Below are 14,623 nucleotides of genomic sequence, written 5' to 3'. Positions count from 1 at the left end.
CAAAGATGTTCCTTTGAGAGTGTATTTAACCAGCACTCACGTAGCACTTACTACATTCCAGTCTGGCTCTAAGTACTTTACAAATATTATCCCAGATAATACTCATAACAACTCCAGGAGGTAGGTACAATATCCTTGCCTTTTAGAAAAAAAATATAAGCCCTGACCAATAATAATAAGAAGAAGATTAGGATTGTGGCCCAAAGTCATATGGCTAGTAAATGGTAGGACTGGGTGTGAAACCAAGCAACCAAGCTCAAATGTGTTCTTTCAGCCTCAATAATGCAGTGAAATCCTGCACACCACTTACAACGTTATCAGTAGAGGACTGGCTGGACAAAATGTGCTACATTCATAGGATGAAATGCTATCTGCCACTATATACATCAATAATAATAAAAGCATAATATGGTAATTAGATGGGACAGCTGGACATCCTTCTGGATGAAGCTGGGGCAGCGAGGGCCAAGCCCTTTGCACGAATTTCATGCATCGGGCCTCTAGTCTATAGATACTTCTTTATCATTCATACTAGAGGCCCGGTGCACGAAATTTGTGCATGGAGGGGTCCCCTCAGCCCAGCCCGCACCCTTTTCAATCTGGAATCCCTTGGGGGATGTCTGACTGCCAGTTGGTTTAGACCCGATCCCCGGGATTGGTCCTAAACCAACAGTTGGACATCCCTCTCACAATCCTGGACCACTGGCTCCTAATTGCTCACCTGCCAGCTTGCCTGATCGCCCTTAACTGCCCTCCCTGCCAACCTGGTTGCCCCTAACTGCCCCCTGCTGCCAGCCAGGTCACCCCAAATGCCCCCTCCCTGCTGGCCTGGTCACCCCCAACTGCCCCCTTCTGCTGGCCTGGTCACCCCCAACTGCCCCCCAGCTGACTAGTCGCTCCTCACTGCCGCCCCCACCCCTGCCAGCTTAATTGCTCCCAACTGCCCCCCAGGCCGGCCTGGTCACTCCTAACTGCCCCCCCTGCCAGCCTGGTCACCCCTAACTTCCCCCCCCCCCGCTGGCCTCGTCGCCTCTTACTGCCCCCCTAATGGCCTGGTCACCCCCAACTGCCCCCCTCTGCCAGCCTGATCACCCCCAAGTGCCCCCCCTGCTGGCCTGGTCACCCCCAACTGCACCCCTGCTGGCCTGGTCACCCCAACTGCCCCTCCCCCTGCCGGCCTGGTCACCCCATACAGCCTGCTGTTCAGTCCTTTGAACAGTCCATTCCTCACTAACCCTCCTGCTGGCCTGGTTGTAGGCAGCATCTTGTGAGAGTGTGAGGGTCAATTTGCATATTACCTCTTTTTTATATAGGATATGAATAGTTCTCAAAGCATCTTATTGTGAAATAAACTTTCTGAAACAATTTTATACAAATGGTATTATTTATTTCTATAGAATGCACCAATGAAACCATCTGGGCCTCAAGTTTTCCAAGGAGTTCCAGGACATTCTGAGTTTTTCTGTGCCCTGTAATGGGCTCTTGCAAAGCTGGGTGGCTGAACGCAGAAATGGTGTACCTGAAGGACTGTCACAGGTTTCAGGTAAGAAGAGTTACTTACAGAAAATGAAATCATCCAGGAATTCTGTGTTTATATGTAACTTATCCATTTAAAGTTGCTTTATAATATATATAATTGCCATAAAGGAATCACCTTAGTCTGACTTTGTGGTTAAAGAGAATGCTCTTTATTTCAAATTTACCAAAGATGGGGTGGGGGCAGGAGCAGAGGGCAGGGGGATAAAAATAGAGCGATAGTCTGTGAAACTAATTACCCAAAGGAATTTATGAAAATTGTGCATGCATGGATGGATTTCATGGTCAGGTTTATGGAGGTCAAATGGTATGTGGCTCGGAACCACCAAACAAGTCTAGGTGATTAGAATGGAAGTATTTGAGGAACTGAACGTGTAGTTAAGAAGAATTAATTTGGAAAATTCCACTTTCAGGTACACTAAAAGACTACATTCTTTCACAGGCCTTTCTGGCCCCTACTGGTTGTGTGTGGAAGCCTGTGGCTGCCATGAAAGGGACTCATTTGTCATAGCTAGTTTCTAATGAGTCTCCTAGTTCATTTCCTTTGCAAGGAGCTGCCCTGTGGGGACCCAGAAGAGCCCGCCCACAAACCTAGGTTTCGCTGATTCTGTTGGGTAGAACTTTTTTAATGGCAACTGGCAGAAAGCCCAATCTAGAATTACTTAAGCTGGTAAAGAACTGGCTTACAGTAAAGGGTAGGTCATGTCAACATCAGGGGTAGCTGGTTCAAGGGGCCCAAATGAAGTCACTAAGCTTTGCTTTCTTGGTAGCAAAATGGCAAGAGTGACCAGTCCTCATATTTTCTTCTGATCAAGGCCAGCAGGAATGACTCTATCCTACTAAATCCAAACATGCGTATCTGACATGACTCTCATTGGGCTGGAAAGAGTCACACACCTCCCCTAGACTAATCACTATAGTCAGGGGAATGCAATTTCTCTGACTAGCTAAGACCCAATCTGTCTATGTGAGTCAAATCTGCCTAAACATTGTTTCCCAAGAGAAATTTGGGTGCAATTTTTATCAGAAGTAGGATAAGAGGATATTGGGTGAAAAACACACACAAAAAATTCCTCTTTACCTTATGAATATGCCATTTAACTAAGCCAGCACTTTATTTGCATGGCAGCATGTTGCCAATGACACGGAAATATTGGTATTTCCAGTGGTACACCTTACTCTCCCCCACCGCACGCACACACTTAGTTTGACTGAAAGCTGGTTAGAATGGCTCACAAATAGTCTATCACTCTATGTGTAGGCAAAACCTCGGATCAATAAGGGGAGAAAGCCCATGTCGTACACTTAAAAGGGGAGAGAGAGCCTCTAGATAGAACAACCCACGGGTACCGCCAATTAATTTATGCATTCGGGGGTTGAAAAGCATTCTTCTCAAAAGAGAGAGAGGTATGTAAGGAGATATAGGACTGCTGGTAAGGGATCCCTCCTGTATTAAACCTGAAAGGAGGGGTTCTATATTTGGGTGGTAAAAGGAAGTGAATTAGCAATTGGGACGGGTGCAAGGAAGAACAGTGCCATCTTGGAAAACTCCCTAGTGCTTCCTTTAGTTCAGTGTTTCATCAGCAGTATCAATAGCATACTTAGACTTTTTGCTCCTTTAGCCATTTCTCTGACTAGCTTCTCTCGTGGTATATTATTTCTATCAAATTTGCTTAAATACTATCTCATTTCCCTACTTTGCTCTCTCCATCCCTCCCCAAGCCTTCTTACTGATGCCTGCCTGATTAAAAAAAAAAAAAAAAAAAAGGCCCACATCTGATATGAACCTAAAACTTCCTTGATTCCTTAAAGTGGGTTATTCATTAACAGAAGTTAAATGACTGGTTGTTAGGCAAATCTTGTAATTCTTTCCAACGACTGATTTGCTCAGAAAAAGCTTCTGTAAATCTCCCGTAGAAATAAGCAAAGCTCTGTGCCAAATTGTTAGCTCTAAGCAGAAGTTTGGGAGAGGGAGGAGAAGTTACTCATTTGCCCGATTCTGCACGGTGAGTCCAGGGGAGAAGCCAGTGTACCGAAGCCTTGACAGGCAGCACAGGGGAGCTAGGCTGCTGCCAACAGGACTGGACGGGACAGGGGCTACTGGGCCGCGTCTGAGCATGGTGGTCCCGGGGTCCAGACGAACTGCTCTACAGATCAGGCATTTGCCTTCTCTTTCCTATGATGGCCAGAGTGTCCTGTGCTAAGAGGTATGGCTATCCTCTTTCCTGTCCTTTTGTTCAGCAAAAAACAAAAGCTAATTAAAGTCAATGCCAGAAGCTTCAGTGAGACAGGGGTGGGCTGCCGGAGCTGGGCAGGGAAACTCCCAGGGGCTGGCTGCTTATGCAGATAAAGCGCACTGGGAGTTGTGTGTCTAGCCTGTATGCGTGCTTTCCAGTTCTGTGGGTAAAAAAGCCACCTCTCGGTGGGTTATTAATAACATGTCTCTAGGCCTCAAGAGCCGAACACTGTGCTTCTTTGTGCAGTTTTGTTTTACTCCATCATAGTGCAGGCGCGTATCTATTTCCTACTTTTGTTAACCTGCAGAAACATTTTGCAAGAGACAGACCCTGCCTATGGCTTTCAACGAAAATTCAGTAGCATCATGACAGCCACTGAGCAGGACAGTCACCATTACTGACTGTTGTTGCTGTCACTTTTCCCACTGATACTTTGGCTATCTTAGAAACCATAATCAAACCTAACCACCTTTCTGTTCTTTTAAATATGTATTTTGTTTGTTCAAATTGCTACAGTAATCGATCATTGGATTTCATGACATTTACAAATGTCTTCAATGTGAAGAATAGAAAAAAATACTTAAGGCATTGTTGGACTTGGGCATGCCGTTATTTGATATATGGAATTTAAGTGTAAATAAAGATACATTGGAACTTGAATTTTCCTTGTAATTTGAGAGTTGGGGTATGCTTTCTGGAAAAATAAACCTACAAAATTTGAATTAAAAATTTAAACAAGATGTATAAACAACTATGACCTGCAAAAGTTCAACCTCACTGGTGAACGTGGATACCCTATGACATTCTGATGACAGATCACACATTCTTGGTTTAGAAAGTTGGTTAACATTGAAGATGTTTCCCTCATTCCCCATGAAGAAAAATGTTTCCTATCTATTTCGGTTTCAGCAAGTTGCAATACATATTCCAATTTAAATATGGCTTTTGAGCTCTTGCCTATTTTGTGTGTGCTTATGCTACAAGCTTAGAACTATATATATGAGTCCTAGCAGTCAGACCAAGGACTGAGTTCTTTAGCATCACGTGGAATACCCAGCCTCAGAGGCTCTCTGTGGAAGGGGAGTGTAGCAACATGTAGTGACAGAGGAACCCAAGAGCCGCCCAGGGAACAATGGGCATCTTGTGGAAAGGGCTGAAAGTATGCGGCCAATTCCCATGGGAACGCCTGTGGTGCTTTCACACGGTGTGAAAAAGATGCTCCTTGAAAAGAATCTGTAATCCTTTCTTTCAAGGGAAAATCTATCTGAGAACTTTGTCGAAAGTCTCCAGAACCCAAGTGGGTCTATGTTAATCAGTGGGGATTTTTAGTAAAATGAGACTTTTTAATGCACAATAGTGTGGTCCAAGGCATGGTGTGAATAAATATTGTTAGGCTAGGGAGTGAAGACACCAGGGAACATCTGAATCTGGGGATGGATGCTAGAGGTTTATTTCTTCAGAATAAATTGGCTTCCTGAGTTTTCCTATATTTCCATTTAGCAGAATCTACTTGTGCATAATAGTGTAAACCAGCAATGTTTTATTAGCATCCATTGAGTGTAGGTCACTTTGAAAAGTCATAAAGAATATTCTCTCTGGTATCCTGAAGGGAATTTTACACTCCCTCCTCACTGTTACTGTTTGGCCATAATGTCACAGTAAGCTTTCTCTCCAGGGAACAAGGTAAGTTTGCAAAAAACTAAAACAATAGGGACACATTCAAGATAGTTCATGATGTACCCAGATTGAAGATCGAGGGAGAATACAAGTAGGATGTAAATATGACACAAATGGGAAAACCCGGGCATCTTTAACACTGTGCACTCAGTGTTGGGTATCTGTACAGCAGTGCATTAGTTTTTAAGAGGGATGGCATGGGGACAAGTTAACAGAAGAATGATCTATAAGGATGATATTTTTAAGGATATAATTGCTGTCACTTCTTGTGTGGTTGCTATCTACCAAGGTCTGTGTTAAAGGTTTTACTTAATCTCATCATCTCATCAACCCTCCCCTGCCACCTACCCCCCGCCCCCCCAGCCAACAACCCATGCAGATAAGAATCCTGAGGCTTGGGGAGGTTAATTAATCTGCCCAGATTTACACTGCAGGCAATGGCATAGCGGAGCTCAATTGTATCCAGATTCCCACTTCTTAGTGGAGTCCCACAGTGTCCAAGTCTGGACCCTACACTCCTTTAAAAATATAAGAAAATTGGATAAAATCTAGTGATAAGAACCATTAGGAATGAATAGAGGGTGAAAAAGAATGAATGCTAAAGAAATAGAAATTATCCATGTAAAAAAGAGATGTTATTACTATCTTTAAGCCAGAAAAATTACTAATAAAAGAATACACCTGCTCACAGATGGCCAGATCCTCCATTTTTATAAAAGAAATTCTTCAAGGGGACATTTCTCTGTGTTGATGTCATAAAAATATAATTGATCACCAAATTTATAGGAAGCTGTATGAGGTCTGGAGCCTATGACCTGGCTTTATGGCAGGTGTGCGGCCATCTGACCACACACCTTTGCTGGGTAGCACTCTGGAAAGACAGGCACAATGCCCATATCTTAGTGATCACACAGATGAATTTATCTACAGCACAGCTTCCCCTACACTTTATCAGCAAATAGGTGATTTGATGGGTAATAGACTTACTATAGGAACAGGCAAAATAGGGGTAGAGAATTATATAGTTCAAAACACTTTCAGAAAATGCAGTTAACCATTAAAACAATAAAACAGGGTTGCAGTACCTTTTTCTCCTCTGGAGTATCAATATGTCAAGCAGGATAAACATTTTCTCTGCAATATTTAAAGTAAAAATTGATATATCTGGTCCAAATGGATTTTTATGAAGAACCTCCCAGCAAATAAAGTGGGGGAAAGAGGGTACACTAAGTCCTCACTTAACGTCATCGATAGGTTCTTGGAAACGGCAACTTTCAGCAAAATGAGGTATAACAAAACCAGTTTCACCATAGGCTAATTGTTATACACAAGGTTAAGTTCCTATGGCATAGATCTGGTCACAAAAACATACCAAGCTTGAAATAAAGACCCAAAACACTTCTAATAATAAACATTGAAATAAATGTGAGCTACACATACATTTAAGAAAGATTAATAAAAACAAGTCAGACCATTATTTTCCAAACCATTTATTCCCATTCAGGGTCACCATGGCAGCAGCCCCTCCCAGCAGATCAGCATGCAAAGCAAGAGGCAGCCTGGACAGACGCCCTTCCACTGGGGGGCGCGCGCGTGTATACACACAAACACACACACACACACACACACACACACACACACACACACACACAGACTCAGTCTGGGACAATGTAGACAAGCCCATTCACCTCATCTACACATTTTCCTGTGAGAGAAAACCCACATGGACATGGGGAGAACTTGCATACTCCACACAAGCAGTGGCCTCCCCGGCAGGGACTTGAATTCCTTAGTAATCAATGTTGTAGCAAAACGGATGTTGAACGAAAGGACATGATTCGAGAACCTGCTGTGTGCATTTTTGTGGAGTAAGTTTGTTCCGCTTATTTGCAACTTCCTGCATTCTTAAACTTTCAACAGTATTAATCTAGGGCAGCAGTATTAATCTCCCCGTGTGCCCCAAGAATTTTTAAAACATGCAATGGCAGGGGCACTGACCTCTTTTTCCTTAGATTGTCAAATTTAAAAAAAAAAATGACAACATTCAGCACAACAATAGCCATCCGGTGTGAATGAATCAAAATTATACCTATTTGCCCTAACCGGTTTGGCTCAGTGGATAGAGCGTCAGCCTGTGGACTCAAGGGTCCCAGGTTCGATTCTGGTCAGGGGCATGTACCTTGGTTGTGGGCACATCCCCAGTGGGGAGTGTGCAGGAGGCAGCTGATCGATGTTTCTCTCTCATCGATGTTTCTAACTCTCTATCCCTCTCCCTTCCTCTCTGTAAAAAATCAATAAAATATATTTTTTTAAATTATACCTATTTTTTGGTCAGATCAGCAAAAAAAGTATATTTTTTTGGTGTGCCGCAGAATTCCAATAATTAGTTTGTGTTGCCATGAGATGAAAAAGGGTGAAAATCGCTGCTCTAGAGGCAGAACAAGAGGATCACTTCTTCAGGAGCTGTGGCTCCTACCGGGACAAACACTCAGTGTTTCCAACTCTGAGTGTGAAATCTCCAGAGGGAGGGAGGTGTTAATTAAGTTACAACTCTTTCTTCCCCAGGCTTTGTGCAAAGGCTCCCAACAGCCATTCCAGGCACCTGCTCGAGTTCCTGTTGAAACCATGTTTCCTGCGTGGCTTCTCCCCCCCCCCCCCACACCCCCCATTCTTCCCAGGGAAAGTATAGATTTTCAGGAACACAGGGAGTTTTGTTTTCTCTGTTAAAAACAAGCCTACTGGAGCAGGCTTTATGTTTCGCCCCAGGAAACAGCCTTTCGCTCAGAGGCAGCTCTCTCTGTCCACTGGGTGAGGTGCAGCCTGTCACCTGACCTGCTCTGGAGCTGCCGCCGGTGGCTTCGGGCTGCATTCCTGGGATTCTTCCTCCAGGCACTGGCACCGCAATGAGCAACTTCAGGTTCACTGAGCTGAGTGGATTCCGCTCGCTGTGCCCTGGGCGTCCGCTGCCTGAACCCTCCTGCCCAGACCTACAGCTAAGTAAGAGCAAGCGCGCCTCTGGGAGTAGCACGCAGGTAAACTGAGTTTGCCGGGAGAGCTGGGACTCCCTGACGTGTGTCATGCTGGGGGCAGAATCATTTCTCTTTTTGTGGTGCCTGTTTCTCCTTACAGAAACCTGACTTGTCAACCAATACCTGCTTAAAAATAGTTACTAAATAAGGAGACTGTGGACTTCAGATGAGGCTCCCAGAAATGTTAGAAAGAGGACTTATGCGTGTGAAAGTTGGGGGTAAGAAGCAATTTTGTAAGCCAGATTTTTTTGTAATTCAAAAAGTGCGAGATTTGGAGGCTGACCTACTTGGACGTGAATCTTGGCTCTGGGTAGAAGCTGGGACAGAATGTTTAATCTCTCCAGTCCTGTTTCCTCTTTGGTAATAATATCTACCTGCATGGATTGATGGGAGAACTAAGAGAAGAAAGTGTCAAGAAAGAGCTTGGTGTATAGAAAGTATCTGAGTGTGTGCATGTGTGTGCACATGTGCGTGCTTATGTGTGAATGGTGGGTTCCTCTGTGTGCATGCGAATAGGCCACAGGGCAATGCCATTGAGAAGGCTAGTGGGTTTCCCAGAAGATGAGGTGCAATTTGATCTGGCTCTGACTTTCTCTGCTGTTGCAAAGAGACCAGACACTTGAGCAAAACATTGACCCGAGCTGCTGAAAAATAAATAACGTGTCTCGCTGATCCTTATCCAGGAGAGGATGGTGTAGTGTAGCATGTGGGATGCACTTTAAATGAGGACTGATGGGAAGGGAGGCAGCTGAATAATGATCACACACATGGTCATGTATACAACTGTACACAGCCCTGAGCGGGCTTTGTCGTGGCAGGCCAAGTGCCTTCCCCCCCTCACTCTGCAGCTGACTCTCCATCTGCCCCTGGGCTGGTTATTTTCCTCTCTGAACATCATTTTCTCATCACATGGAATTGTCATGAGAATGAAGTGACTCGGTCCTTGGGAAGTGCTTGGAGTAGTACCTGACACATGTATAACGCTCGCTAAGCATCAACTGTTGGTGTCATTATTTTACAAAGAACTCTTTTAAGTGTTAGCAGCTTTGATCTTCAAAATAATCTGCATGAGATAGACTAGGCATGGATTAGCCCCATTTTGCAGATCAAGAAACTGAGGCTCAAGGAAGGGAAAAGCATGAGCCAAAAGTCCCATAACCACTGAGTGGCCAGTCTGGGACTTGAACCTCAGATAAGAAGTTGACTTAGTGTATACTCAGGACACATGCATTGAATGAAGCATATTCTAAAAGGTTTGGCTCAAACACCATTTCCTCCACAAAGCCATTGCTTATCATCTTTCCCTAGGACAGATCTCTCTCTCTCCTGTACTTCCCTAAACTTTTACAGTACACAGGAACCTTTTCTCTGGGCCATCCCTGCATTGTAGAATGTTTGGTATAAGTCTCATCCGCCCCTTCCCCACCCTAGATGTGTGAACGTTTTCATGTGCAGCTGTGTGTTGAACAATAATGTTTGGCACATGATGGACATTCACGAGTAACAGCTGAAGGTGGAAGTGTGAATGGGGCTCCGTGCCAGCTGTCAATGTGGGTGCTCCTCTCCCCCCGCTGGTATTTCTGCTCCGTCTCAGAGCTCCGACTCTGAAGAGTGGGGCAGCTGAATCTGATTCAGGAAGTGCCAGATATTGACCAAGAAGCTGACTGGTCAAGGTAAAGTCATTTCCATCCAATGTCTTATTTTCCTGAATATTGTTTCTCTGAGACTTTGTCACTATAAATGTCTAAGGGGGGCGCAGACTGTGTTAAGGAGAAAATTCAGGGGGAAAAACTGTCCCAACTTTTCTTGTAGATATTTTAATTCACCTTTCCACATTTGCCAGGATGCAAACTTCTCTGAAGGACCCTCACCCCTCTCTCTTTACCCCCCTCCCTAAATCTTCCCTTCCGGTCTCCTTCATTTCTCTTCCTCTACGCTTCTCTTCCTTCAAGTTCATGCTCACATTCTGTGACTCTCTCTGGTTAGCCTAAACCCCAGAGCACAGACGGGCAGGCATGCAGGGTCAATGCAGGAGGGAAGAGGAGTTCATTTCCTTAAGATTCTACCCATCTCTCATCATTCTACCCATGTTACTAATGCTCTGAGGGCCTTTATTCCTAATAACAGCCTCAAAAGGAATCACTATACCACAATGGTTATAAACTTGGAATTTAGCACTCTGGACCCAAAATCTAGCTCCCCAGTTTACTAGCTGTGTGGCTTGGGCAAGTTATTTAATGCCTTGGGTTCCTCACCTGCCATATAGTTATTGTCAAGGTAATAATCCTCATATAGTTATTATTGAGGTTAAATGAGTTAAAGTTTACAAAGCATCTGGAACAGTACCTGGCACATAGACAAGCATGTGCAGTATAAATATTGGGTGCCATTTTTCTGAAGGTGGCAGGTTGTGTAAAAGTTGCATGTAGGCAACATTACCCTTGGAATCTCTTCAATGGCCTATGAATTGCATCTTTTGGAATACTACTGAGGATGTACTTGGCTTGTATTGAGAGACCATATTGCATAGAAAGTATGTATCTTTAAACTTTAAAGTTGCATTCAGCATAGAGAGGTGCTCCCTATGATGTCTGAGATGGCCCAGGAAGCAACAGGCTCCCCTAGTCCTTTTCATGCTCATTCTGTGAAGCACATGCAGAGTAAAATGATTGGCAGAATTGCCCATTGCTCATATTAAGTAAATCACTGCCATTCTTACTCTCTGTGCATGTGGCTACATTTGTAAGTTACCTGCATGTATGAAATGACTCCACTGTAAATCCTGGGGAAAGCCCACTCGCCTGAAGTTAGGAAAACAGCACCGGCACAGTTACCATGGGGCCTTGGTGAAGTCATTCAACCTCCCTGGCCGTTAAATAATGGCTAAGATCTCCGCAGAGCAAGTGGTCTGTGATTTTATTAGGCCCAGAAGGGAGCTGATGAGAATAGTCAGATATTTAATTTGTGCCATTTCCCTACTCTCTTCGGACTGCTAATTGAGTGAGAAGTATAGTGGGACTGTATTATTTCTGCTGTGGGAATAGAGGGAGGAGTGCCTGATCCCCAAACCCTGCTCCTTCAGCCTGCATTGAAATGTTATCTTCAAGTTCAATGCTCAAGTTCATGTTCACATTCTGTCCAGGTTTATCTGGCCACACACCCCTAGGAAGAGACCTTTATTTCACTGCTATTTGTTCAGGGAGGGTATGAGAATAGGGCAAGTACTGAGGTCATCTTCTGGAGTGAGGGTTGGGGCAGCTTCTGTGATTAATCTCGAAGAGATGCCCAGACAAGAGGGTAAATATTGGTTTCCATGTCCAGGAAAAGAGAGGAAACCAGGCAGTGGGTCTATGTTCTTCCTTTCCTTGCCTTCCCTTTTCTGTTTGGTTTCCATGGGAATCTGTTGGTGGGAATTCTGGCAAGTGTTGGGCATCTTTGTTGCTAATCCACTCGTTTCCCTGTGGCATGGGAAAAAAGGAGAAGTACCGTACACAGAAAGAAGAAAAGTAAGTGTGGGATTTATGCTGCTTTTTACGGCTCAAATTAAATTCTGGATAAAGCTAATAATTTTCCCAGGACTTTTGAGACAAAAATAAGGAAAGATCTCATATGAAGATATCCAGCCGGAATCTGTTAGTCTATGCCAGTGATTTTCAGCCCGTGTGCCACAATAACTTTTGAAACACTCAATACCTGGCTCATTAGTCAGGGGCACTGACCTCTTTTCCCTTAGATTGTCAACGAAAAACAAAAATGACAACAGCCAACATAATAATAGCTGTCCGGTGTGAATGAATCAAAATTATACCTATTTTTTGTAAGATCGGAAAAAATATATATATATTTTTTTGGTATGCTGCAGAATTTTAGTAGTTAGTCTATGTGTGCCACAAGATGAAAAAGGTTGAAAATCACTTCTCTATGCATATTTCCAAAGGTCTATTTTTTTCCCCCCTTCTCTGGGCACCAAGTTCACATTCTGAGGTCATGTTTTTCCACTAATGGCTGCATTGTGTCATTTGTTTCTCTTGCAGAGAGTGTCAAAGAAGACCTCAAAGTCTGGAGAAAAATGATCTTTCAAGGAATACAAAGCATACCTCCTGCTCCATGTTTTTGCCTTACTAACCTCTGATAACTGGGGTGCATGGCCCTGGGCCTACAGAAAGTCAACTGACTATCAAACTCTGCACCATGCATCACCTGTTCAGACTGGTCTTGGGACAAAAAGATCTTTCACGGGCCGGCGACCTCTTCTCCTTGGAGGACTCTGAGATTGAAGACAGCCTGACAGAAGCTTTGGAGCAAATTAAAATAATTAGCTCATCTTCCGTAAGTAAACTAATTTTCAGACTAGACCTCTATTCAGACCAGAAAGGATCTATTCTAGAGCCAACTGATTGAATCAGTCCTAGAGGGGAGGATCTTTGTGGGGAAAAGAGGAAGGATCGCTGATATGGGTCTCTCTTGACTCTGCTCTGTGGTTTAGTTGGCATCGAAGAAATAACACCAGCAAAGTCATGGACTTGGGGGCTGCCAGGCCGCCTTTGCCCGCTCAGGGAGACCAGAACTCCGGAAATTGCAGACCAGGGTGGGATTCTCACAAAGGGTTTTTCTAAGGGTTATTTCTGTATCCTTGGAATGACATGAGGAGGAGAGGGAGCAAATCCGGGGAAAAGCAGACCTGCCAAGCTGCACACCAGCATTAGTAAACAGAGCAGGTGTGCGGAGGAGGCTGAATAATGGAAGAAGGCAGATGACACCTCCTGCCGTGCAGGTAATATGAGACAAGGACAACCATCACTCTGCTGTCAGCAGTGACAGTTGCCCAGGGCTTGATAACACTGATTCTCTTTGCTTCTATATCATCTTGGGTTTGGTTGTTTTCTTTTCCTTTGCTCCTTTTTCTGCATCCCCTGCCCCCAGCATTTAGTACACCTCCCTAATTATTAGCCCCCAGTGTGATCAGGCAAATTTAAACTTTCCATCACCCCTCCCATTCCTTTGTTTCTCCTCGATGTCAAGATGATATATTCTGAAAGTACTTCCCCAAGGGGGTGGATTTGGAGTGCCTGGTGTGCTTTGATCTTGTCCTTCCTGATCATGCTTGGACCCTTCATGAGCCTGGTCCCATTTCAAAGGCCAAGGCCACCAAGCGTCCTCTCGAACAGCCTCCCAGCTCAACAGCCTTTGCCAACACGTGGCATAAACACCCACGGGGCAGAGGAAAGAGACAGGACTCATGCCACAAAATACCGAATTAGCAAATGTGTACACACTTCAGAAATAAAAGCTTTCTTCCATGTTATAAAGAAGAAATGTTTGAAGGCCGTGCTAGCAACCAGCTCAGTTTCCTCCTCAAGCTGTCAACATGTTCTCTTGCTGGTGGCCATTAACATGCCACATTCCCCCAGTGACCAGTGAAGTCACTGCCCAAACACGCTTCTTTTCTCAGGTAATGCCTTTGACAGCAATTATGTGTCCACATTTTTTTCCAGAACATTAATCAACTTAGTCTGGCTCAAAACACAAAGTATTCCTGGTACATTTCCACTTTCTGGGTAAGATTTATGTGCTATTTCCAACAGCCCCATTCATCACACTCCTCTGGAAATAAATTGGGTGAATATGCCACTGATTTTCATCTAATCTAATTATATATATCTATATATATATATATCTATATATATAATTAGATTAGATGAAAATCAGTGGCATATATATTTATTTAATAATATATATGCATTTATATATAGAATATAAATATATACATTTCTAACAAATATTATCTTATTTATAATATCTATTGGATATAATAAATGCATGGTATATATCCACATTCCCTGAAACCCATTTCCACTAGAGGTCACTGGTGTCGGAGATTTGCTGTGGTTGTTTCCTTCACCAATTGCTTTGTCTCACGGATGTTAAATTCATAATCTTAGGACTGTGAGCTCTGTCTGTCATGTGTCCCACTGTCTCATCAGGAGCACTGTCCACCCTTTAAGCCCTCCAGTCAGCATCCCACCAGACCCGCAAGTCTACAAGTCAGTAGTTCTCCTGTATTCTTCATCTACTAACTTCTTTCAAATCTCACTTCTTCCCTGCCTCTATCTGTAACCATGGCATAGAGCAGATGGATGGCAG

General features: G+C 43.9%; 1 protein-coding gene across 6 annotated transcripts in view; it reads left to right on the top strand.

The window, feature by feature from the left end:
* The first annotated feature begins 3,492 nt into the window (after positions 1 to 3,492).
* Positions 3,493 to 14,623, top strand: part of VEPH1 (ventricular zone expressed PH domain containing 1) — a 192,717-nt gene continuing 181,586 nt past the window's right edge. The window contains exons 1-4 of one of the 6 annotated variants that reach the window (XM_079766884.1): positions 3,493 to 3,743; positions 8,340 to 8,482; positions 8,580 to 8,697; positions 12,514 to 12,808. In XM_079766884.1, coding sequence (XP_079623010.1) covers positions 12,671 to 12,808 — 138 coding nt within the window. In that variant the 5' untranslated portion in view covers positions 3,493 to 3,743; positions 8,340 to 8,482; positions 8,580 to 8,697; positions 12,514 to 12,670. The remainder of the gene's footprint in view (positions 3,744 to 8,339; positions 8,483 to 8,579; positions 8,698 to 12,513; positions 12,809 to 14,623) is intronic. The other 5 variants (XM_079766885.1, XM_079766883.1, XM_079766882.1 and 2 more) reach the window with 5 other exon arrangements.

Source organism: Cnephaeus nilssonii (genome assembly GCF_951640355.1).
Source record: "Cnephaeus nilssonii genome assembly, chromosome: 3".
In the NCBI taxonomy this organism is placed as follows: domain Eukaryota; kingdom Metazoa; phylum Chordata; class Mammalia; order Chiroptera; family Vespertilionidae; genus Cnephaeus; species Cnephaeus nilssonii.
The sequence above is the reverse complement of the archived record's forward strand: the minus strand, read 5'-3'. Positions and strand labels throughout refer to the sequence as shown.